Raw genomic sequence first — 25,042 nt, 5'->3', positions numbered from 1 at the left:
CCCAGAATTTTAATGAACAAAGAAGGTGTTTTTTTCTAAGTCTTCAACTCAAAAGCAAAAATCTCTGTGTAGCTGCATTTTTATTACCTGTGGGAAACATTACAAATATGAATTAAAAGTCTGAGAAAGCCTTGCTGAGTTCAATCACATCAGTGGGTTGGCGTTTATCACCGACAAGCTTTCGCATGAATGCACTGGTGAGGACAACCTGACCTACCTGGGCCCCATGAAATAAGAAAGGACAGCCGCAGATGGAGGCTTTGATCTAAGCCAACTCTAAGCGGTGCAGGGGACTCGGCTGGCATGCCAGGTGTGCTGAAATCTCAAGGAGAGCCAAGACGCCAACAGCACTCAGGATTGCTAGGCTAGACGGTAGACATCTGCAGAAGATTTCCTGCGTAGGCCACTGTTCTTTGAATGCTCTGTGAGTCCATGGGCCTCAGCATCTCTTTAGACAACAGCTAACTTTCTAAGCTCCCAGCAGAAAACAATGGAAACAGCCCTGGGCTGTTTCCATTTATGAAATGCAGATGGTCATCTAGAACCCAAAGCGACTTGTCTTCCATTGACCTCAAGGGCACAAAGTGTGAGGCAAGTGACACAGCGAAGTCCAGCCAAGGTCAAGTCTTTAACTTACAAATAGATCATATGACCACCACCCCATGATGACCCTGAAAAGCCAGATCACATCTAATGCCAACAGAAGCATAAATATTCTGACAATCACTAAGACAAAAATCCTTGGATAGACATGAAGCACACACTTTTGCCTTTGGGGAAAAACACGGTGCAAAGACTAAATGCTAACCAAGAAGCAGTTCTAGATTTCAAAGTCAGCTGCCTCCTACCCCCACCCCCTCCCTGACTTTGGAAGGCACTGGGACTTGAGCCAAAGCAAGGGCAAGCAAAATTGACAGAAACTCTGTGAAGAGTCATAGAAAAATAATTGCTCTTATCTCACACAACAAGAATTTCTGTGTGGATTTTTTTTTTCTTCCCTCTGCAAGCACAAAGAACGTGCTTTCTATTTCATATATGCTGTCCTTACCAGCAAATGCTTGAGTGAACATCATTAAAAAGTTCATCTGTGTCAGTTCAAATACTAATCTTCCCAAAAAGACAAAATCAAGTGTAAAGTTTTGGTTGGGGCACACACTGGGAGCGCAGAGGAAGCCAACAAACTCTTCCATGGTGATATGAGATTAGGCTCAACAGAAAATATTTGTGTGTACATGAACGTCACCCCAAAGGGGAATGAGGAAGGCTATCCACTTTTATCTTCTCTTTACTGAGGCTTGTTACTAAAAGCATGGAGGCCTTTGTCTTGCTGTGTTGCTCTGTGCTTTGTTTGAAGGGAACAGTTTAGCAGTTTTTCCATAGGAATCTATGGGAGGAAAGTCATTTTTATATTATTCCATAATCTACCTGCTTATTCAATGGATAATTTTCTCCTGTTTCTTCTCTTCCTTCTCATAGGACTCTCCTTTCTCTGTCTCTGTCTCTGTCTCTCTCTGTGTCTCTCTCTCTGTCTCTGTCTCTGTCTCTCTCTCTGTCTCTGTCTCTCTCTCTGTCTCTCTCTCTGTCTCTGTCTCTGTCTCTCTGTCTCTGTGTTTCTCTCTCTGTCTCTCTGTCTCTGTCTCTATCTCTGTCTGTTTCTGTCTCTTGGTCTCTCTGTCTCTGTCTCTGTCTCTTGGTCTCTCTGTCTCTGTCTCTCTTCCCCTCTTTCTCAACTCAGTTGCAATATGGCTGTTTTGACAAATGATAGTTTATGTAAAGATTTATGGCTAATGATATATTTTCATCAGTTGTTTCTAACACTGAGAGGCAGCCACAGATATTCTCTGTGTGTGTGTGTGTGTGTGTGTGTGTGTGTGTGTGTGTGTGTGTGTCAATGCCCAGGACCACACCCCATTTTCTTACCTAACAGAACTCTGGTTTTCTTCCACAGAGCACCATCACCCCTCCCACTGAATGAGATAAACTGTCAATCAGCCGCACTCCCCAGGCTTAGAAATGCAAGAGCACCTGAAGGTGGGTCAAGCAGGCTTCCCCCAGGAATCCAAAACTTAAGTCCAGTGAGGAAAGGAAGGACAGTAGCTGAATGGTTTCATCTCAGTGGCATGCTTGATAGGAAAAGATAGGTGGTCCCTAGGTGAGAATGTCCTAGATTTCAGCATTTCTCTCTTCCAAGCTTGAGAGTCTAACTTCTATTTTGCTTAAATAAGCTGCCATGTTATCTACTAGTAAATACATTTTAAATTGGCCAAAGAAAAATTAATTTTTTGCAATCAAAAATATCTTCTGATAGAGATGCTGCAAGTAGAATTCATAAGTGAATAGTTTTCTCTTAAAAACATAGTTTAGAGGCATTTGTGGTGACACATGACTCAATTCCTAGCCCTTGTGAAGCTAAGGTGGGAGAATTATGGGGTCTAGGCCAACCTGGGCAACATAATAAGATCCTGTCTCAAAAACGTAATTTATGATGCTAAATTGATGAGATAACATGATTTTTATTCTTTAAAAAAACTTAAAAAGTAGAGAAGTATTTTGGCTATTTTTCTAAAATATCTGAAAAAATTCAATTTTTTATGTTATTTATTGTTTTCCATTAAATGTATCACCCATTATTACTGTGGGACGGTCTGTATGTCAAATTGCTCTGATTGGTCAATAAATAAAACACTGGTTGGCCAGTGGCCAGGCAGGAAGTAGGTGGGACAAGGAGAGAGGAGAATTCTGGGAAGTGGAAGGCTGACGCGGAGAGACACCGCCAGCCGCCGCCATGACCAGCAGCATGTGAAGACGCCGATAAGCCACCAGCCACGTGGCGAGGTATAGATTTGTAGAAATGCGTTACTTTAAGATATAAGAATAGTTAACAAGAAGCCTGCCACGGCCATACAGTTTGTAAGCAATATAAGTCTCTGTGTTTACTTGGTTGGGTCTGAGCGGCTGTGGGACTGGCGGGTGACAGAGATTTGTCCTGACTGTGGGCAAGGCAGGAAAACTCTAGCTACACATTATTATTGTTTTTGTATAGGGATAATTAAATTTTGAGGAACATTTCACTGTGAAACATGCTAGTAGTTCTTTTTGACCTCACTTATAATACAATATGTTATAATTTCATGATCCATTATAAAGATGATGAAGACATCAATATGGCAAATATTTTCAATTCCCAAATATGTTAGACTACTCACAACACAAAAATGTATGTGCTCCTAAGCTAATGTGGGGGTCTCCATAAAGTTATATCAAGCCTCCATGAGAAATCTTCCATTTAATATGCCTTGAAGGATTTGTTTTATTTTGAGATAGGGTCTTACATAGCACAAGACCGCAGGTCAAGATGATGAATTCTTGATCCTCCTGCCTCCACATACCCTCCTATATCCCTTTTAATATCAACTGTATCAGTTCCCTGCAAACTTCATGAATGTACAGGCTGAAAATAACAAGGGGTGGGGTTACAAATGCCACCATGTCCAGCCTTGGAGCTTTATAAGTGGCAGTTAGTTGACCTCCATGAGTCTTTCTTTTAACCATCCTAAGCAAATATTACTAGAAACCAGTGCATAGTTACTGTGAAATTCTGACAAAGTGTGAATACTACCCTTCTATCATTACAAGGTGAGCAGACATCCTAATTCCCATTTGCATGTAACTCATCCATGAGTTCTGGAAATCAGGAAGTGAACATGTTTGTGGTACATTATTTCTGACCACAGTGACTATCTCTCCTATTTTCAATTTTGTGCCAAACCAGTTTCACAATGTGTACATGGCTTTTCAGGGTCATATCAAAAAAAAAAAAATGACCAACTCATAGGAGCTAACTACAATATAGCTCATAAAAATATAAAATCAACACAGTAAAGCGATTTGTATGTTTTTTCCTTGCTCAAACTCAAGCATGTAACTGAGTGGAAATAATACAAGCTTCCTGGACGTTCTCGTGTATTCTCAGACACCAGCGCCAGTGACATCTAACGTTTTTCTAACCTGGACTGCTTAGCATGCGGCCACAGTCTTGCATCCTTCCCTTCCAGACACTGCAGCTCCCTGACTCTCCTTGTAGTTTCCTTGATCTCCTCCTCTCCCTCCTCTTCCTCTTCTTCTTCCTTCTTCTGCCTTGGACGCTTTCGATCAGCCATTTTTCTTCTACTGAACTCTTGTCTGAGAGTGTTCTGCAGGCCTCATGGCCATCCTTGCATGGAGCTAGCCCTCTCTAACGACACCGCTAGTGCCCCCAAAGGTCTCTAGTCCTAACTGCAAAGTACAATACAACTCAAGTACAAACTCCACTGTCCTAATCTTTTTCCTATAAACTCCATCAGCTGCACACCTCCCAACCCACCTGTACGTCTCCCCAAACCCTAAAACCCCACATATTTGTCTAAGGCTGAACTCAGTATCTTCCACTTACAATTCCTCCTTCGTCTATTCTGGCCAACCTATGCCCTCTAAGACTCAAGCTTTCTCTCGTAGCAGAGACACAGAGCACTGCTTTTAGTGAGCTCTGGTGACCAAGCAGTTGGGGTGCAAACATATAGAAACAATAACAACACAAGGGGCAGAGCCAACTGTCCCCTCCTTTCAGGTCTCAGTCAAGGAGCCTCAGAGTCGCCTCGTACATTCCCTCTCTTCTGCCTGCCTGCACACCTAATCGGCAAACACGCCCCATCTCTTCTCCCTCTCATTCCTGCATCCACACTTTTCTCCCCAGCCACATTGCCTCCTTCAGCCATCAATGCTCAGTCTATGAACAATTTGGTATTTTAGCAGCCTGACAGCCCTGCCTGTGCCTGAAACATATGAAGCACGAGCACAGGTCGTGTTGTTCTCAATACTACCATCTCTACAAAATAAAATTATCTGAAAATCAGCAACAGTTCAAATGTCCATTTAGTCTCCAGCTTTTGCTTGTTGCCACAGCCTCATGGGATATGCACTGTGATTATCTGTTAGGACTTCTATCTACCTAGTGGCCAGTATACTTCTTGATGAGGGGGGGGTGGGGTGGAAAGGCCTTACTCAGGTTCTCAGCTTAGTTCTTGAACCACAGACACACAAAATGTGCCCCTCAACTGTTCATTTGAGACAGAATCTGGCTGACAAGGTGAATCTGGTAGTGCACCTTTGAAGATATTGCATAGAGATGTCTGCAACCAGTTATTCTAATCCACAAATGAAGGTTCTAAATTAATCCAGACTGAGGTGGCATGGCTGAACATTTCAGTGACTTGTTCCATTCCTAAGGACCTGTGTCTTGCATCATGGAGTTCAGGGAGTAAGTTGCCTCTAAAAACATTCTTTCACCAATGTAAATAAGACGAGCAGACCCTGCCTCCTTAACTGCTCACTATGTGTTCAATGAAGTGGTTGAAAATATGGCCATCAGTCCCAGGTGCACAACAACTATTTGAACTTGCAAGAAGTCAAGTTCCATGCCTTTTTAAACAGGTAAGTCGCTTTGAAAAAGCAGGGAATGGTGGTTCGTGCATTTTACTTTTGCAGTCCTCAGATCCACTTATGAGACACTAACATTCCTAAAATACCTCGTCACGTCTGTACTTTCTGCTCTAGTGATATTTCAACAGCAGCAGTTAAGTTTCTGTATTACCATGCATTTGTCTAGTTATAGTGGTGTGTGTACACACTGTGTGTGATATGCACTGACTTCATGGACAGCACAATCCTGTGTAGAAGGCCAGACAGTAGATATGTTTGGCTTTGAAGAGCCATAGTCTCTGTCACGACTACTATCTTCTGCCACTGTGACATAAAAGCAGCCACCCACAATATGTAAACAAATCCGTGTGTAATAAAAGTTTATCCAAACAGACAGTGGGCCAGATTAAGCCCATGGATGGTAGTTTGTCAACTACAGACTTATAAGAAAGGGGTTTTAAAACAGTGTAGATCTTGTTAATGCAAAGAATAGTTTCACAAACTCTTTTTTCCAGAGTCAAAATAAAGTCACATATTACTGGCAACCTCTACTAGACACTTAACAATCTTAAACTGTGCTCAGTTTTAAGAAAGGGACTTTTTTAAAAAAAGGAACCAAGTTTAAAGTGATATAAATATACTATAGGTCCCAGGTAGGACAGCATACAACTTTAAGCCCGGCACTCAGAAGACAGAGGAAGGTGGGTCTTTGCAAGTTCTAGGCCAGCATGGTCTACACAGAGAGCTCATGGCCAGACAAGGGTACACAGGGAGACTAGGTCTCCAAAAATTAAATAAAATAAATGTATTATAGACTCTATGAGAAATAAGACAGGGATAAGATGCACATACGTATATGCTGTTGCTACTTATAACATATCTGATCTGGCAACGTGCAGACTTGGTTTTCACAGATTAAACTGATAGCTTTTCAGCACCCTCCTTAATCCACTCCTCCAAAATGGCTATGCCCAGTTTCTGGTGACATGGTAACCCTGTGAGTGCTGTGTTCCATTGCTACAGTTGATAAAGTAAATAAAAGCTAATGGAGTTCCTGCCTGGAAACACAGTTGTACCAACCAAAGATTGTGAGACTGAAGACCCCAAAAGACTAGACTCCCAGGTTTTTCAATTACCTTGACTCCGGACGATGGTGCAGAAATAAGCAACCGCCAAAAAAGCCAGAATCAGCCAGTACCGCATCTCGCGCTGAAAAATCTTCATTTTTTTTAAGTCTTCGACCTTTTACATGAGGTGCAACCGCTGTCTGGAAACAGAGAGAGGGTGGAAAATCAGCATATTCTATCATCCAGGAGAAGCACAAGGACCACCGTGGCATAGCGCTATCAGGAAGAATTAACTCCCTACAGCGTTGGGGACTTCCTTCTCAAATACCAACTGCAGAAGAAAGTTCTTTTCCTCTGGAAAAATCTGTATTGTAGACAATTGGGAGAGCTGGGTGTGGTGACATACACCTTTAATTCCAGGACTCAGGAGGCAAAGGCAGGCGCATCTCTTTAGGTTCAAGGATAGCCTGGTCTACATAGTGAGTTCTGGACCAAACAGGGAGACATAGTGAGACCCTGCCTTAAAGAAAAAAAGAAAAAAAAGAGGAGGCATTAAGATTGTAAGTGCCAGAGGTGATGAGTGATGGATGACTCCAAGCAAATAATGTCTTCAAGACACAACATACTAAAGCACATGTGAACTCTCACAGAGAATAAAGCAACATGTACAAGGCCTGCCCAGGTTCAAGCCAGATGGACTCGCAGCTCTCAGAGGGGCTGGTGGACACAGAGTCCTTCCCATCGCCAAGAAGCTATCTGTAATTGACACCTGGGACTACGGAAAATCAGTTTTCTCCAGTGGAGTTTCAGGGCAGGTCCCATGCCCAGAAGTAGTCAGCCAACACAAAAAGAACCTCAAACTGCTAATTTTGTAGACATTTTGCTTCCTATTACTTTGGGTACTTCTTGTCTTTTCAGTCTTTTGCTTTTGTTTATTTTGATTTTTGTTTTTGTGGAGGCGTGTGTGTCTGTCTGTGTGTCTGTGTCTATGTGTCTATGAGTGTGTCTGTGTGTGTGTGTCTGTGTATGTGTGTGTCTGTGTGTGTGTGTCTGTGTGTGTGTCTCTGTGTGTGTGTGTGTCTGTGTGTGTGTGTCTGTGTGTGTGTGTGTGTGTGTGTGTATTGGCTTTTGTTGTTGTTCTGTCTTTTTCTGTTTTTTATAAAGAGAGAAAGAGGAAAAGAGCATAAAGTTTGGTAGGGAGGGAGGTGGGGAGGACCTGGGATGAATTGGGAGAAGGTAAAACATAATTAAAATATATTTTATGAACAAAAAAAAAACTTTTTTCAATAAAATAAAACTTAAAAAAAAAAAGAAAGAGGATGGGGGCATTAGAACAGGGTGAGATATTCAGGCTGGACTGTGAGTCTCTTCTGTAAGGACGAATATAAACTGAATAGTCTGCATGAAACTGTCTCTTCCAGTTGTGTGTCTGTCCTCTGCCTATCACACTAAGGTGAAACCTCGCCTGCCGCCTTACGTTACCCACAGGACACGAATGAGTACAGCCTTTATACTGGTGATCAAAGAGAGCTTGCTAATGTGAAGTCATTGCTCAATTTTCTCCTCATAGGTTGAATAATCTCCAATCCTTTGATCTTTACTCACGGCTCTTTTTGTTTCTAATATATATGAATCAGAAACTCTTCCAGATATATTTCTTTTAATGTTAGTGAAAGATGAGGAACAAGAACAGAGTGAGAAGGAATGCAGAGACAGGAAGACGACGGGAAAAATAAAGGGCAGGAAAAAATAAAGAGAAGGGATGGAGGGAGGGGAGAAAGGAACTATGCTTGGTATTAATTGAAAAGGTCAGTCTGCTGACCACAATCCTATTTTAAATCATTACACTGGAGAAATTCTGAGTTCTTAGAGATTAAGGCGACATTTCCATAGCCATTGGTAAGATGTCTATGCTCCTATAATAACCTCCCTATGCTCCCGGAAGTAGCCATAATTAAACTCATTGGTTAAATATTCATAAGACAGGAATGTAGAAGGGGACTGATTGGGTAGAAGGAGGAGATCAGTTAGAGTGTTGAAGGGATAAGAGAGCGTAATGGGCATATAAATGTGATGGAAATAGGTACAGTTATGGAAACATCCTAACAAAATCTTTTTATATGTAATTTAAATGTACTTTTAAAAACTGTAAGAAGATGTCTCAAAAGCCTTCTCCTACTGGACATCTTCAATCATCTATCCACTCACTTATTCCCTCCTCCATTTATTATATAAAATTGTTCTTCATAAGAGCAAAGGCAACTTAACAATATCATAGAGTATCCAATACATGAATATATAGCTGGGCGGTAGTGTTGCACACCTTTAATCCCAGCATTTGGGAGGCAGAGGTAGGCGGGTCTCCGTGAGTTCAAGGCCAGGCTGGTCTACAGAGTGAATTCCAGAACAAGCTCCAAAGCTACACAGAGAAATCCTTCATGTCAACGTGCTTATCCCTTAAAATATCCCTCCTTGCTGGTCCTGTTTTCTGGCTACATCTCTAATTTGGTGATAAAATAGCCTGACCAAAAGCAGCTTAGGAAGAAAGGGTTTATTTAGCTTACAGTTCTGGGTTACAGTTGAGCATTTGGAGGCAGGTCTAGGCAGGAACTCAGGCAGCTAATTCACACCATTTCCTCACCTAAGAGCAGAGAGAAAAGGATGCTCTCTTGCTGCCTGCGTACTCTCGTCTACCTTTCTCCTGCCCTGTCTAGCTCAGAACCTCTGTCTGCCTAGAGAACACTGATGCCCACAACAGGCTAGGTCTTCCAACATCCATTAGCAGTCAAGACATTCCCCAACAGATGGACCTGACCTAGGTAGTCCCTCAACTGAAGCTGTCTTCTTAAGTGGTTCTACGTTGTAGACACAGGCTCCCAGCCCTAACCAAGAAGCTATCTGCAACTGATACTATTGGCAAAAGAAAATCAGTTTTCTCCAGTGGAGTCACACTGGGTATATTGATCACACTTTCAGAGCAGGTCCCAAGTTCAAGAGTGGATGAGCAACACAAAACAAACTCAATGGTATTTTTATGGACTTTTGTCTCATTTTGCTTTGGATTTTTTTTTAAATCTTATTGGTCTTCTGCTTATATTTTTATTTTGTAGAAGGGAGTGTATATGTATTTCTTTTGTTTTTGTCTGTTTTGTTGTTTGTTTGTCTGTTTTGTGTTTGTTTTTAAAGACAGAAAAAAGAACATGAGCTTTTGTGGATAGGGAAATGGGGATGATCTGAGAGGAACTGGAGTAGGAGAAAAACATCAAAATCTGTTATATGAAAATATTTTTTCAATAAAAATAAACAAATAAAAATCAGGATTTTAAGTACAAAAAATACCCATCATAGATCCTAAAAACAATGTTTTTACTGTAAGAAAACCTAAGAATATAAACTATTTGTCAGTATTTGAAAATTTTAGGTTATTTCCAAAGTTCTTAACATAAACACTGCAATAAACATCCTTACTGATACTTATGGACTTTCACTAGATACAAGATATGGAACTGCTGGGTAAAACAAGATATACATTTTGTTTTGTCTTTTGAGACAGGGTCTCAATAGGTCATCCAGACTGGCTTTGAACTAATAACCTTCCGGCTTTTGGGCCCCAAACAGTAGGATTGCAGGCAGGTGCCACCTTGCCCCTCTAAGATAAGAGGTTTTTTTTTAGCTAATTACACAATGCAGTGTGGACAGTTACACTGATTTTTCCTCCCACCAGCACCTAAGTACCACGCTGTATCACTCCTTCCATCAGAGGGGTTATATTTGAGAAGTAAATGTGATTATGAGTCTTGTTTTAATTTGATTTCCATAGCCAGTGATTAGTCACTTTTGCACAGCTATAACCAAATCATCTGACAGAATAACTTAGAGAAAGGAATTATTTATTTCTGTTTTTTTGTTTGTTTGTTTGTTTTTTGTTTTTTCGAGACAGGGTTTCTCTGTGTAGCTTTGCGCCTTTCCTGGAACTCGCTTTGGAGACCAGGCTGACCTCAAACTCACAGAGATCCACCTGCCTCGGCCTCCCAAGTACTGGGATTAAAGGCGTGCGCCACCGCCGCCTGGTTCATTTACGTTCTTGAGAATGAGAGCAGCCGAAATCTCCATCCCTCCAGGTCCTAGGAAACTAGTTAAATACAAGTCGGCTGCTATAATGCCAATGAATTGCTGAATGTCTTAAGCTTTAAAGTGCTTGCATGTCCTCTATTGTAGATATATGTCCAAAAAAAGACAAAAATAAGCCAGGCAGCAGTGGCGCACGCCTTTAATCCCAGCACTGGAGGCAGAGCCAGGCGGATCTCTGTGAGTTTCAGGCCAGCCTGGGCTACAGAGCAAGATCCAGGACAAGCACCAAAACTACACAGAGAAACCCTGTCTCAAAACAAACAAACAAAAAACAAAAACAAAAGACAAAAATAACATCAAATCAATTAAAGTCACCTAATTGCAACTTATAAATTAAAGGATGGTTCATTAGTAACAGTTGCTATAACTTTTCTTGAAGAACAAAACTGCTGTTTTCTAAAATTTTTTAAAATATTATTATTTTTTTTTTTTGTGTGTGTGTGTGTGTGTGTGTGTGTGTGTGTGTGTGCCATTGCCCTCGAAGACCAGAAGAGGGCATTGGATCCCCTGAAGCTGAAGTTACAGGTGGTTGGGAGAGGTCCCATGTGTGTGCTGGGTTCAGAAAGCTCCAAGAGCAGTAAGTGCACCTAACCTCTGAACCAAATCTCTAGCCCATCTTAAGTGTCCTCCGTCTTCAAACGAAGAGCATGAGTTTGGTTGCTTTTTTTATTATTATTATTTGTTTGTTTGTTTTTAACATAGGTGTTTTTTTAATTCCTTTTTCAATTCTCCTTATGAAGCCCAGGCTGACCTTAATTCTCTTTCCTCGACCTCCCAAATGCCAGGAATACAGGTGGGAGGTTTATATAAATTTCTCTGGTATTTCTACTTTGAGGTCCTTGATAGTGGGACGTCTGGATAAAATCCCTGGTGTAGCTGGAATATACAAAGAGTTGCCCTCTATGTCTCCTAGGTTACAAAGCTTGGCAAGAGACTCTGGCATGTGAGTGTTTAATCGAACACATGTTGCTTATTCAGTCGAAAACGTTTTAAATGGCTCTCATGATACTTCTTCCAGGCCTGAATGTTCTTATTTTATTTTATTTTACTTTTATTTATTTAATTATTTTTTTGAGACAGTTTCTCTGTGTAGCTTTGAAGCCTGTCCTGGAACTCAGTCTGTACACCAGGCTGGCCTCAAACTCACAGAGATCCACCTGCCTCTGCCTCCTGAGTGCTGGGATTAAAGGCATGCACCACTGCTGTCCAGCCTGAATGTTCTTCTGAAAGATGCTAGCTCAGTCTTTGGAACAGATCTAATCTAGCAAGGCACATAACAAGCAAGCTTTAGGTTAGAGGCAGGGATAGAAGATAATTTTTCATCAGTTCTGGAAAAATTTCATTAAGTGAGAGATAAGGTCCCTAGGAGTCTTAACCCTCTCCAAGTCTATAAATGCCATAGATAGGTAAGAGATCGGTGGTGCCATCAGGTAGTGACTATTGACACTAAAGCCCCATGACCTCCTTAGAGGAGCTTCCTAAGGTTAGACTCTTGCCTCATTTGTGGGGACACCTGGGACATGGCCTTGTTAGTGGCAGCCACAAATGGTCTCAAGGCTCTGCTGAGTTTTGCTGGATAAGGAATGTCAGGGTCAATTGGATCTGAGTCAGGACTAACCTAGGGATTTTCTTCCCATTTTTGAGGCACAGATCTCATCTTGCTTTTCTGGCTTCTTCCAGACCCTCCAGGGTCATGCTCCTTTGTGATCTACTCCAGAACCTTACAGATGAATGCCTTTTCATCATGGGACTGAAGATAAAGGAGGAGACATCCTGCTTGCAGCACTGTCTCAGAAGAGCCTTAGAGTGAACATCCGCTTCTCCAGTTAGACAGGGGGAGAGATAGGCTGTGATGCTAATATTGGGGTCCTTATCCCATTGAAAATGCCGCTGGAGGAGGCAACTGCTTTTTGCACACTTCCCACAATGAATGAATACTTTAGCGATCACACATCCCAAGGGCCGTCTGCTCTCCTGAAGCAGTGTCACATGCTGCCAGAGTGGCTTCTCTTAAGATTGCACAACACACAAAAGGAGATCCAGGAGAAGGTCTCAGCTTGCACCGCCACTCGGGAACTAGCTCTTTGCTTACTAATTGCTCTATCCAAATTCCCATAACAGTGACTTAGCATCCAAGGTTTTGAAGACAAAACCAGGTCTGCATGAGGCAAGACTTGGGCAATGATTCATCTCCAGGATCCCAAGATTCTGTCCATCTGTGTGAGCCTCCTGCACAGAGTTCTGGCGCCAGAGTCTAGTCCTGGACTGAATTTGTGCCGCCCATCGGTGCATTGGCTTACCACAGGACCTTTTTCAACAGCTGCCAATCAGCCCCCCCCCCCCCAGTGCAAAGCCTCTTCTGAGGAGCTTCCTTCCAGACTCACGTATCTTCTTGCACTAGCATAGGATCATTTTTACACTAATTCCAATGTGTGCAGCTAAATTTTCAAGTTATGTAAATAGCTAAGGTTGACATAGTTTTCTTGAGAAATCTTGGTGTCAAGATTATTCCAGCTTCTTAAGGAAAACTGGAGAGCGTCTATTGTCATCTTTGTCCTGTCCAGTGACTTGCTTCCCTTCTTGATACTGATTCATGCACAACCTTTTCCTTGTTCTCCTTTTCTTTTGTTTTCTATCTAGTTAAATTTTACACTTCTTGGCTCTGATCTGGATATCTCCCCGGATTTTTTTTTTTTGGATTTCATGTTTGCTCATACACCGTCACATTATCTCAGCTCCAACTGTTTCTTTTCTGTTTATAAGCTCTAAATCAGTACGTTTCTGACAAAAAAAAAAAAAATACACAATTTTTAAGAACAAGAATCTGATAAATTGTCAAGTCTATTGCTTTTTTTTTTCCTTTTTCAGTTTATTTCTGCATTTATCAGGAATGGTTGTTTTCTGTTTTAACTTCTGGTTGATAGCAAAAAGTTCTTTTTTGATGTTCATTTATTGTTTTGTTTAATCCTTCATTAATGCACCATTATTCTTTCTTTGACAGCATCACACAAGTTTTCCTTTCCCTTTTAACCCGAGAGTTACTTTGGTGAATGCAATAAAATATAAATCTTCCTTGGAGTGGTGGTGCAAGCCTGCAATCCCATCACTTGGGAAGCAGAGGCTGGAGAATCGAGTGTTCAAGACTGACCTCTGCTAGAGAGCAGGTTTGAGGCTAGTCTGAGCTATATGAGGCTTTGTCTTCAGAATTAATAAAATACCATAATTCTATAAACTGTTAGAGTAGTATAACTCATCTACACTTCAGCCTCACTATTCTGGTTTTATGTCAGAATGATATAAATATATCTTCCAGATATAGTGTATCTGGAAGAATATATAACTATTTTCTTTGTGCAATTCATTCATAAAGAAACCATAGAAGAGGTGGAATATTCAATATCTGTACAGCATTTGAGCTTGAATTAATTTATTACAGGTTAGCTAACTAATCCAAAGGGATTGAGCAGCCCTTGTGTACAGGACTTGAAAAGATTCCAATAGGCAACTTCAGCCTACTCAGATTAATATATCCTCAATCAGATAATCATCCATGGATCTGCCCATCAGATGCAAAGAAAACTATAGATGAAATATTCATTCTAATAATTCCTTCCCCGAGCATGGTAACTCTAGGTTTCAAGTGAACAAGTTAAGGAAAGAGACCACATCTGTCCCATAGGCTCTTTCACACTAGGTTATGCGCATCAGGTTATGTGAGACTGTTCTAACCCGGGAAGAAAAGGTCCCTTCTCCAGCCATATCAGGGCAAGAGCCTTTTGTCTGTTTTTGTCAAAGCATTGCAGTTCCTGTGCCCTGGTGCTGACTGACAATAATTAACATGTGGCATTGGAAGTGAATATATTTCAAACTGTTCAGCTAATTAAGTACCTACTGCACTCCTTTTATCAGTTTGGGGGTAAATGGTTTTATTTATAAGAGTGGAAATAAAGCTTGTATGCAGAGCCTATCTTTAAATTCTTTTTGTTGTTTACTTTAAGTTAGGATTAGCAAGAGCATCTTAATTTTCCCAAGCTTTTCTGCCAAGTTGCCAAACTTCTGGACAGAGAAGTAGAGCAAGAAAAGTCTCAATTTCTGTTTAAATGCCATGAGAAATTTTTACATTTACCAAAAAATGTCAAATCTTCATTTGTTGAAACTTTGCCCGAGAGTCTGAATAAACAAGTAACTCTACTTTTATTTTTTTCTTTTTCTTCTTCTTATTCTTAAATACACCATGTCTGAAAGCAGAAGGTACAGATCAAATTGGGGGAGAGCTGATATTGCGTAGCATAAGTGTGGTCAAAACATTGTCATAACCTTACAAACAGCCATAAACCAGCCCGATCAGTGCTAATTCAGCATGCTTCTAGTTTGTGTATTTGTTTTTTCAGATCTCATTTGTGTAATGAGGTTTAGTAAAGAGCAAAGACCCAAGTGAAGCCATTAACCAGTGCTTACAGGCTCTCAAAGAATTCTCAGCTTAGCATACAGCCGGTTTTATCAAAAGTCCTTCAAATGTTTATTCAACAGTTATATCTCTTGCCACTTATACATATATACAACCAACTCTTAAAGAGCATTCCCACCAGTCATTGTTTATAAACCCTACAAACTTAAACAGAATTGCTCTTAGCCACCTGGTATACACAGATGCTGGTGACCCAGGCTCTGAGAGAGACAGCTATTTATGGCACTGGAATTATCATTCCGACACTTATTGAGAGCCCTCTATATAACCAAAGTGGAATTCTTGGTACTAAAGAAGGTACAAAACATTATACCATGTGTTGCCCTTAGGGAGCTCACTTACAATTCCATTAAAAAGCAAGATTGAAAGCTAAATGCAAAGCTAACAGAAGCATGAATTGGGATGAAAGGAACGTTAGCACAAGATGGACGGCATGTCAGCCATTCCGTGTTTCTTTGTCAATGATATATGTAAGACAATGTCTGTCTCTGAAAATGAAATCATGAGTTTTGCAGGAAAATCAAAGGACTTGGAAAATACTCCATCCAACAAGCACCTTAGACTCAGAAAGACAGATACTGCATAATTACATGCGAAGACTAGATTTTAATTTTCATATATGTATGTGGAGGGTGGAGTATGGTTCATAAAACCAGAGAGGGAACCATGAAATGGGAAATAATATCTCAAGAATGGTAGGTAAGAGCCGGGCGGTGGTGGCTCATGTCATTAATCCCAGCACTCAGGAGTGAGAGGCAGCCAGATCTCTGAGTTTGAGGACAGCCAGGTTGACAAAGTGAGATCCAGGACAATCAAGGCTACACAGAGACACCCTGTCTCAGAAAAAAAGGAAAAAGAAACAAGAACATTCGGGCTGGAGAGTTGGCTCAGTGGTTATGAGCCCTTGTTCTTGGGAAGAACCAGACTCAGTTCCTAGCACCCACACATGGTACAGACATACTCGAAGGCAAAGCACTCATCTGAATAAAATAAATCTTTAGAAAAAGGGTAAGTAAGAGGAGAGAGAAATGGTAATAGAACATATATGACATGAAGGCAGGAGGGTGCGGGGGAAGAAGGGGACCAGCAGGAGTATGGGGTGGGGGAGGGGGCCTGCAAAAGGGGATGAAAATGCCGGGCAGAAAACCATTGCCTGGTACACTCCTTTTTAAAATCTAATGTCAAAAGAAAGATGATCACTGTACTACACAGAGAGCACTCAGAGAGTTCTCATTCTGGCCCCTGGGCAGCAGGTTAACGGAGAGGAAACGGAAGTGGTGATAAGCAGTGATTTTGCTACCTCGGCAGACGCTAAAGGAAGAAGGCAAACAAAGAACCTTCTATCTCCCTCAGACTAAGGGTGTAAGGCCAACTTGGCAGACAGGTTGAAGCCAAAACTGAGGATGCAGATAATTACAAAGGCAGCCATTACCGCTCGTGTCAACTACTGTAGATGATTCGCAACACATTCCTATCCATTTTTTTTTTTTTTAATCTCTCTCTGGATAGAGCTCTATGCAGGTTAAAATGATCAGCTTTCTGATGATGTGGCCACCTGACCCGAGAGCCATTCACAGGTTTCTTAAGAAAAAAAGGGGGGCTGGAGAGATGGCTCAGTGGTTAAGAGCAGCACTGTCTGTTCTTGCAGAGGTCCTGAGTTCAATTCCCAGCAACCACATGGTGGTTCCCAACCATCTGTAGTGAGATCTGGCGCCCTCTTCTGGCATGCAGGCAGAACACTGTATACATAATAAATAAATCTTAAAAAAAAAAAAGAAGGAGAATGAGGAGGAGGAGAAGAAGAAGGAGAAGAAGGAGGAGGAGGAGAAGGAGGAGGAGGAGGAGGAGGAGGAGGAGGAGGAGGAGGAGGAGGAGGAGGAGGAGGAGGAGGAGGAGAAGAAGAAGAAGAAGAAGAAGAAGAAGAAGAAGAAGGAGAAGAAGAAGAAGAAAAAGAAGAAAAGGCTTTGCAGTTGTGGACAAGTTTGTGCAAAGAAGCCTTGAAGGAATAGACATATTCACGTGAGCATGTTTCAGGCCCAAGAGAGCTAAGAATAAGAGGTGTGTAACAGATGTCTTCATGTGTTATATTTAAAGAGCCTTCATGCAGAAGCTAAAACTGGATTCTTGGGCGCACCTTCTAAAAAGAGAAGGTTTGAACTGATGCAAATCCAAAGTCTAACAATGAGACTAGTTTACTTTCCTCCCATAGAAGACTAGGATCACAATCCGAGTGAGTTTTCCAACTTGGGGGAGCGTGACAAAATGGTTTCTAAGATGTCTGCCTCAACTCCACTTTTCCAATATTGTTTGTCCATCATTTTCTGCTTGATTGTTGTAGGAGTTCCTTTGTGGTTTGTGTGGTATTGTTTGTTTGTTTGTTTGTTTGTTTGTTTGTTTGTTTTATGTTTAAGACATGGACCTCAAGCTGAGGAGATGGCTTGTGGAGCAAAGCATTGCCGAGTATAGGGACTACAGTTCCGGCGCCCACATAAGGGCTCAGAGGGTATGACAGTGGCCTTCAACCCCATCTTGGGGAGAAGGAGAGATAGTGGAACCCCAGAGTAAGATGAAAAGATTGAGTAGCTAAAGCCACAAGATCTGTGTTCAATATATCAGGTACAGAATGATCAAGAAAATGCCTAAAGTCAACGTTAGACCTGTATACACACATGCATGCATGTGAACATACACACAGGTGCCCACATATATACAAACATGGATATACACATGAACAGGCATGATATACAATTATACACATTAAAAGAAGAAGAAGACAAATCCTCACATGCACACAGGCCGACCTGATCCGGGAATCCTGGGGTAAGTCCCTCTAACTCTAGGCTGTGTTGAGTTGACAATTAAAGCTAACCTTCACAATGCTGCTTCCAAAATGTCAAAGAACTGCCCTGATTTCTTCATGAGGGATGCTTTACCAAGAAAAACTAATCTCATCTGGGGCTGACAACACTTTTGTGGATGGCACCATCAACCAGCTCACCAGAAACAGCAGCTCCTCAACTAATTTGGTGGCCTTAGAAATTCTTTACCTTTCTGGATGTTGGAACAGGGAGACCTCTGGATGACATTTTAAAACATAATTTAACAAAATCAATACATACAATAAGCAATCAATAAATACTGATTAATTATCAATGAGTGATTAGGGATAATGCATGTACAGTTCAAAGGTGAATATGTTTCACAATTTACAATTGGCTTCGGGAAAACAGTGCTTAAAACTAGCAGGCACCTGCCAATTGTGAGCCTCAGGGCCAGATAACCCTGAAAAAAGCTCAGTTTTCTTCTCCAATCACATAGGACTTCCCAGAGGTGTCACTTTTTGCTAATTCGTCCTATGAGGTTAGTAACAGCTTTGTGAGCGAGTCGGTTGTACAAGAGCCGATACAAATCAGAAGTGCAGCCATTCTGTGGGTTGGAGAAATAGCTAATTAGGTAAAGGATCTCAGTTCCCGCCCCAGAAACCACATAAGAAAGTCAAGCATGGTAGCATGTGCTTGTAATCGCAGTGCTGGGGAGGCAGAGGCTGGAGGATGTCTAGCCAGCCAAACTAATGTAATTGGTGAGCTCTGGGCCAATGAGAGACTTCATCTCAAACAAAAGTAAATGTAGAAGGCTCCTGAGGAATAACATCTAAGGTTGACCTCTGACCTCCATGCTCATTCACTCCTGAGCATATACTCATTCATACAAGCACATCAGAGAGAGAGACAGAGACAGAGACAGAGAGACAGAGAGAAACTACAGCTGCCTTGACATTCTTAAACTAGATGTGTAAATTTTGAGATAGAAGCCAGAGCCATTCCAGAAGCACAGCAAATTAGTGACAGCTACTTGACACAAGAATGTCCCATCATCTGGCTTTTGTCTTTTCTCACATCTTGCTTTTTTAAGGACTGACAGAGCTCCCCCACCAAAGAAAAGGGAGCTTACCTTCATCAAAGCCTATGACTATCCTCAGCAGATTAGCTCACTCCACACCTCAGACATCTCCATTCAGAAGGGCTTCCCTGGTCCTCCCGCTGAGAGCCAGAAGGCTTTCCCCTGGTGCCTGCGATGCTAACCTTTGTTTTCCTGCTCTATATGCTTGTCATTGAACTGTAGTTATCTGCTGCATTTCTCTTTTCAAAAATGCATTATGCAATAATGTATTTTGAATATTTAGCATGGTGACTATACACAGCAAGATGGTGAGCTGAAGAGGGAGACAATCAAATTCCTTTTTTTTTTTTTTTAACCTCAATTCAGTGTGCTCCTCACCCCAAAGCAGAGACAGAAAGCCATCCAGGAGCATCTCTTTATTCAATAAAGTGTCTCCTGACTGCCCACACAGACCTGCCCTAAGTCATTCTGATGGACTTAGCAACGGCTAGCAGTAATTCCCACAAGCAGCTCAAGTAAAATCTGGGAGAAGAATCGGAATGCAACTCCCTAAACATTTCAAGTTAGGGACATCTGCCAGGGTAATTTCAGCAGCCACTAACAGAAAAATGCGAGATGACAAATGATTTAGAACCAGGCATGGTGGCTTATGCCTGTATGGCCAGCCCACAGGAGGCTGAGACGAGAGGGCTGCTGTGAGTTCGAGGCTAGCAATAGCTGCATAGGCAACAGCAGAGGGGTTACACAGTCTTAAAAGGAGGCAGGCAGGGGGAAGAAGATTGCTCAACAGGTAAAAATGTGTGTTGTGTGTTGTGCCAACCTGGTGACCTGAGATCAAGCCCCAGCACCAACGGTAAACGGAGAGGTCTAACTCCAGAAAGTTGTCCTCTCACCTCCACATGGGTACATGACAGATGTACACACACACACTCCTACATACACAATATACATGCATACAAGCCCATACATACACAACACATAGGGAAAAGAGAGGAAGCCTCGAAGGGGTGCTGTGGATTTACATTTTTCAACCTTGGTGGAATTTGGGTCTCTAAGCGCCACACTCCGGCTTGTACTCTTGGCTCTCATAACGCCCCACAGATGTTCCTTTCTTGTCGCATTCCCACAAAATAAAGGAGCCAAAAAAAGAAAAAGGAAAAGAAAACCATAGAACATTTAAGAGGAGAAAAAAAAAAGAATGAAGCAGGAGATAAAAGAAACTGTTTTTGTCAACCAGACTCTTGGAAGTCAGCGTGGTCCTAAGCTTTCCCTAGATCCCTCTGCCTCAGCAACCACGTGACCTCGGCTTACACCATACACTCCAGTTCCAGACACATTCCCTACTGCCTCCCTCAGCAGAGAAACTGGTTGATAAAGTGCCCAAAGCTGTGTGGACCTGTCAGACTCCACGCATCTCCCTGTCTAATCATCTCCCTGTCGCTTGCTAGATTTGTGACCCCAGAGGAGGCACCGTATTTCCCTGGAGTTCGGTGGCTTTATTGGGAAATAGTATTTATGTCCCGAAGTAATGAGAAGATAGTGTATTTTTTACAGAGAAAGGAATAAACACTCGGAATGTGCCAGTATTTCTGCTCCAGTTTGGGTTATGAATGTCACCCACAGGACCAATATATTATAGGCTTGACCCTCTGGGAGGGGGTAGAATGTTAGAGGGATCTCCAGAAGGCTGTCTCAGGCAGGACCTTTCCCCTTCCCTCCCTTCACTCCCTGGGTCACAATGTACATGGTTTTGTTCCACTATGCACTTCAACTTGATGTACTGCCCTGCCACAGGCCCAGAGCATCATCAGAGCCAACTCATCACGGACAAGACTTCCTCAACCATGAGCCAGAGCACATCTTTGCTCATTATAATTATCTCAAGTATTTTGTTATGGTGACAGAAAGCTGAGTAGCACAGCTTCTAAGACAGACAGACAAACAGCAGAAAGACAGACAGACAGACAGACAGACAGACAGACACACACACACACACACACACACACACACACACGGATAAGTATCCCCATGAGAACAGGAAGCAGCCTACACTCAACGTTTAATGTATAAAAAAGTAACAGAATCCCCTGCCACTGTTTATTTACTTATGAGGAGTAAAAGAGAATGATTGCTTTCTGGACATCCAACACTATCAAGGACATATTTTCTAAGACGAAAGTAAACTTTTGTCACTTCCCTTTACACTTTCTTCCTGCCTCCCTCCCCCGAGTCCCTGGAGTGATCATCTCGTGTGTCCTGCACGCATGCCACAGTCACAGATAGTTTGTTAGCTCGGTGATGCTCACACAGCACAACCCCAGTGTGCAGCGATTCAAGAAGACTTAAAGAAGTTGTCGATGATTATACTCTGTGGTCCAGGAAAACAGAGGTCATTTGGCTGAATTTAACTGAGAGTGATTGCAAAGTAGTGGAAGTCCATCTCTACAGACAATGTCAACTACAACCAGGCAAGAAGAAAAAAGAAAACGGATCTTTGTGTCTTCATAGGGAGCAGTGGGAAGTAAGATCTGAAGAGACCGTGCCCTGTGGGGTCTTTCTAGTAAGTTAGGGGCTTCCCTGACTCCCACATTAGTCCCTCTAGTTTGCTCAGCCTGTCCTGGAGGCCAGCCCCTGATGGTTCTGAACAGCATGGAAGGCTAGAGACTTCTCTCAAAGCTTCAGCTGGACTGCTGGAGCACCAGGATCAGGGCCAAAGAGCTCCTCCCATCCATCCTGAAGCCTGGGAGGCATCCAAAACTACTCCAGGAACACTGACAGGTTCCAAGGAACCCTGCCCAGAGAATTAATTATTAAGAGGCCTCACAAGGGTGGCTCCTGTCCTTTCCAAGGGACCTGTAGGAGGTCAGGGCTGCAATGGAGATTCAGGATTGTTCTGGTTCAGGGCTCCTCAAGCAGAAAGAGAGGGTGTCCCATGTTTATTAAAAGACAAAAAAAGATACCCTGTGTACCACGGATAAAACCTAAAGATATCTTAGTAGGTGAAAAAAAAATCAATCACAAAGGGCCATATGTAGTACAGTTCCATTTATATGAAATCCCCAGAGACTGAGTGACAGGCCAGAAAGAATTGGGAACTTGCTGTCTATATGTGAAGGTTTTCTTTTAGAAATACTAAAAACATTTATTTCTTTTTTAGAATTTTTAAAATATGTGTATGTGGTGTGTGGGGATGTGTGGATGTGTAGGGGAATGTATGTGTATGAGTGTGTACGTATATGTGATTGTATATGTGGTATGTTGGGAATGTGTGTGTGTGGATGTAGGGGGGATTGTGTGTATGTGATGTGTGGAGATGTGTGTGTGTGTGTGTTTGAGTGTGTGTGAGTGTGTATTGGTGTGCGAGTGTGTGAGGATGTGTGTATGGATGTCTGTGGGGGATGTGTGAGTGTGTATGTAGTGTGTTGGGGATGTGTGTGTGTGAGAGAGAGACAGAGAAAGAGAGACACAGAGAGAGAGACAGAGAGGGAGAGACAGAGACAGAGGGGGGGAGAGAGAGAGAGGCTGTCTGATCCCCTGAAGTAGGAGTTACATGTGGTTGTGAGCCACCAGATGCCCCTGTTAGGAGCATTCTTAATTTGTGATGTTGACTGCCCACTCTAATATACTAAAAGCCTTTGAATTATACATTCTGAATGTGTGGGTTGTATCCGGTGTGGAATGATTGTCAAGTAAACTGTTTAAAATACAAACAAGGAACCAGACATGGTGGTGTAAGCCTGCAATTCCAGCACTTAGGGAGCTAAGGCAAGACGGTCCTGGAATTCCTAGCTAATCAGTGCTACATGATGAGTTTCAGGCCAGCCAGAGCCACAAAGTGGCAACCTGTCCCAATAAAACAAATAACAAAACAAACAAAAAAAACCCAGCAAAGAAAGTCTGGAATATGGCATTGAGCCTAGGTTCAACCAAAGCCCATTCACATTATTCTCTTAACCGCCAATCTAAATCTCATTCATCCATCCATCGGTCCATCCGTCCACCCACCCACGCATCTCCAATGTGCAGAGCTGGAATCCCTCATCAGCGACAGAACACCCAGTCTCCTCATTCCAACTGCCCTGAGCCTGCTTGCTACCTCACCCAATCAAGAAGTGCCCTCTTGGCCCTTGGTAGAAGCTGCGTTCCAGGGCCTACAGCAAAAGAGGATGGAGAAAACTCGTTTTCGTTTCTCCTTACTGTGATGCAACAGGAGGATGACTCCTACTTCCCTTGCTCCTGTTCCCACTCCACCTCTCCAGCCCCTACCAGCCAGGAACTCCCCATACCTTCTGGCAGAGTCTAAAGGCAGGTGTTGGCACACACCTGTCATCCCAGCTCTTGGGAGGTGGAGACAGGCAGATTGGGAGCTCAAGGCCTCCCTCACTTATGAAGAAATTTTTAGACCAGTCTAGACTACATACAACCCTGCCTAAATAAGCAAATCTTTCTTGGGACTTCAGGCAGTTCTAGAAGCCATTTTTGGACTGATGGGGAGGGGTGAGGGCACGAGGGTGGAGATGCAGGCTACTGTGAGAAGTGCATGCAAGGGTCTTCAGGGACGCTCTTTTGGGCAAGGTGAAAGCTCTCCTCGGCCTAGGCTAAGCATCCCTGAGCTCTCCAGCGCAAGACTAGCTTCCCACAGAGCACCCAGGAACTCAGCACCAAGTCTGCAGAACTCCAAACCTTGCCACTCAGTAACTAAGGCTACTCTACTGATCTCGCCTCGCCCGGCCCCTGCCTGCCTGTGCACACTGTATGACAAAGCCCAGCTTCTGCAGACGCCTCGGATGCCCAGAGGCTGAGTGTGAGGAGACTCAGAGAGGAGTTCGGAAAGATAAAAGGGAAATTAAGTGAAGAGGGTCCGGGCAGCGTCTTAGCACGGTGGCTCCTTTCAAAGCAGCAACAGGCAGAGCGTGGTAGCACTCTACACTCTATGCGCTCTGCCTAGCTGCTCCTCTTTCCGCTCAGAACCTGGTCCACAGCTGCTAGGATGTGCAGCAGTAGAATTAATGTCTGGATGAATTGTCTCCATGGACAAGTCTCCCAAGCCACCAGCAAAGAGAATCTAAACAGCGTTGTGCTCTATGCGTACACAGCGCTTCCACACAAATCCCTAAGCCCCTGCCACCACTGTAGGGCAGCCAAAGGCAGCCAGTTCCTGCCCGGCGCCCACCGCACCCAGACACCATGGAGAAGTCCCTAGAGAGAAACGGAGGGCTGCTTTGCTCTCCCCATATCGGTCACTCAGCGCCTGCAATCTCTCTGCCCAGAGAGGCATCTGTGTGCACGATCTACTATCTCACTCCTAAGGTCCCCAGGCCATCCTGCAGGCACACGTGCTGTGGACGATCCTGGAAATCGCTTTCGTCTGCAGGTGGGCTCACTCTCTCCGGCTTTCTTTCTTCACCTATAGATTATGCAAAGCCGAACCAAAGAACAGTAGAGAAAGACGGACTGACCTGTGCAGGGCAACTTTCCAGCCCAGGCTGGGGACCGCCTGGTGCCTAGGGAAGGTTTGCCGCCCGTTGGTTCTTAGCGTACCACTGCCCTAGCTCGCGTCCCTCGGAGCACCCTTTCTTAATTAGCTTCTCTTCCCTGTCGTCCACTCTGTCCTCTCCTCGTCCCTCTCCCGCCGCCTCCTCCCTTGCAGAGCTTCCCCTCCGCGCCTCTCGCCCAGGATCAGATAAGAGGAAAGGAACCGCTGAGCGAGCCAATTATAAAGCCCAAGGTGGCCTCGGGGGCGGGAGGTGGGGGGGACAGACCCCACTTTCCCTCCTCCTCTCCAGCATCCCCGCCCTCTCCGAGTTGCAAAGGAGCCCGCCCCACGCCTCCCACGTTCCCCCCAAGGCCTGGCAGCCGACCCAGGTGCGCGTGGCAGCGGGGTGCAGAGCGTGGATGACCAGCAGCTTGGTCCCCGCAAGTGGCCTGGGCCCCCAGATCCTAAACCAGAGCCCAGGTCCCTTGGAGAGATCTCCAGCACTCCTGATTTCATCCCAAGCTCCAAAAGGTCCCATCCCCA

The 25,042-nt window shown here is 43.3% G+C and overlaps 1 protein-coding gene across 4 annotated transcripts in view; it reads right to left on the bottom strand.

The window, feature by feature from the left end:
• The window catches only part of Col14a1 (collagen type XIV alpha 1 chain), a 198,454-nt gene extending 173,699 nt beyond the window's left edge, over positions 1-24,755 (bottom strand). Inside the window, exons 1-2 of one of the 4 annotated variants that reach the window (XM_028871912.2) lie at positions 24,483-24,755; positions 6,594-6,724 (exon numbers count right to left, since the gene is read on the bottom strand). In XM_028871912.2, the coding sequence (XP_028727745.1) occupies positions 6,594-6,681 (88 nt within the window). In that variant the 5' untranslated portion in view covers positions 6,682-6,724; positions 24,483-24,755. The remainder of the gene's footprint in view (positions 1-6,593; positions 6,725-24,482) is intronic. The other 3 variants (XM_028871908.2, XM_028871910.2, XM_028871911.2) reach the window with 3 other exon arrangements.
• Positions 24,756-25,042: the final 287 nt, after the last annotated feature.

The sequence above is a fragment of the Peromyscus leucopus genome, chromosome 20 (genome assembly GCF_004664715.2).
Source record: "Peromyscus leucopus breed LL Stock chromosome 20, UCI_PerLeu_2.1, whole genome shotgun sequence".
Classification (NCBI taxonomy): domain Eukaryota; kingdom Metazoa; phylum Chordata; class Mammalia; order Rodentia; family Cricetidae; genus Peromyscus; species Peromyscus leucopus.
This window is presented reverse-complemented; position numbering and strand designations above follow the sequence as displayed.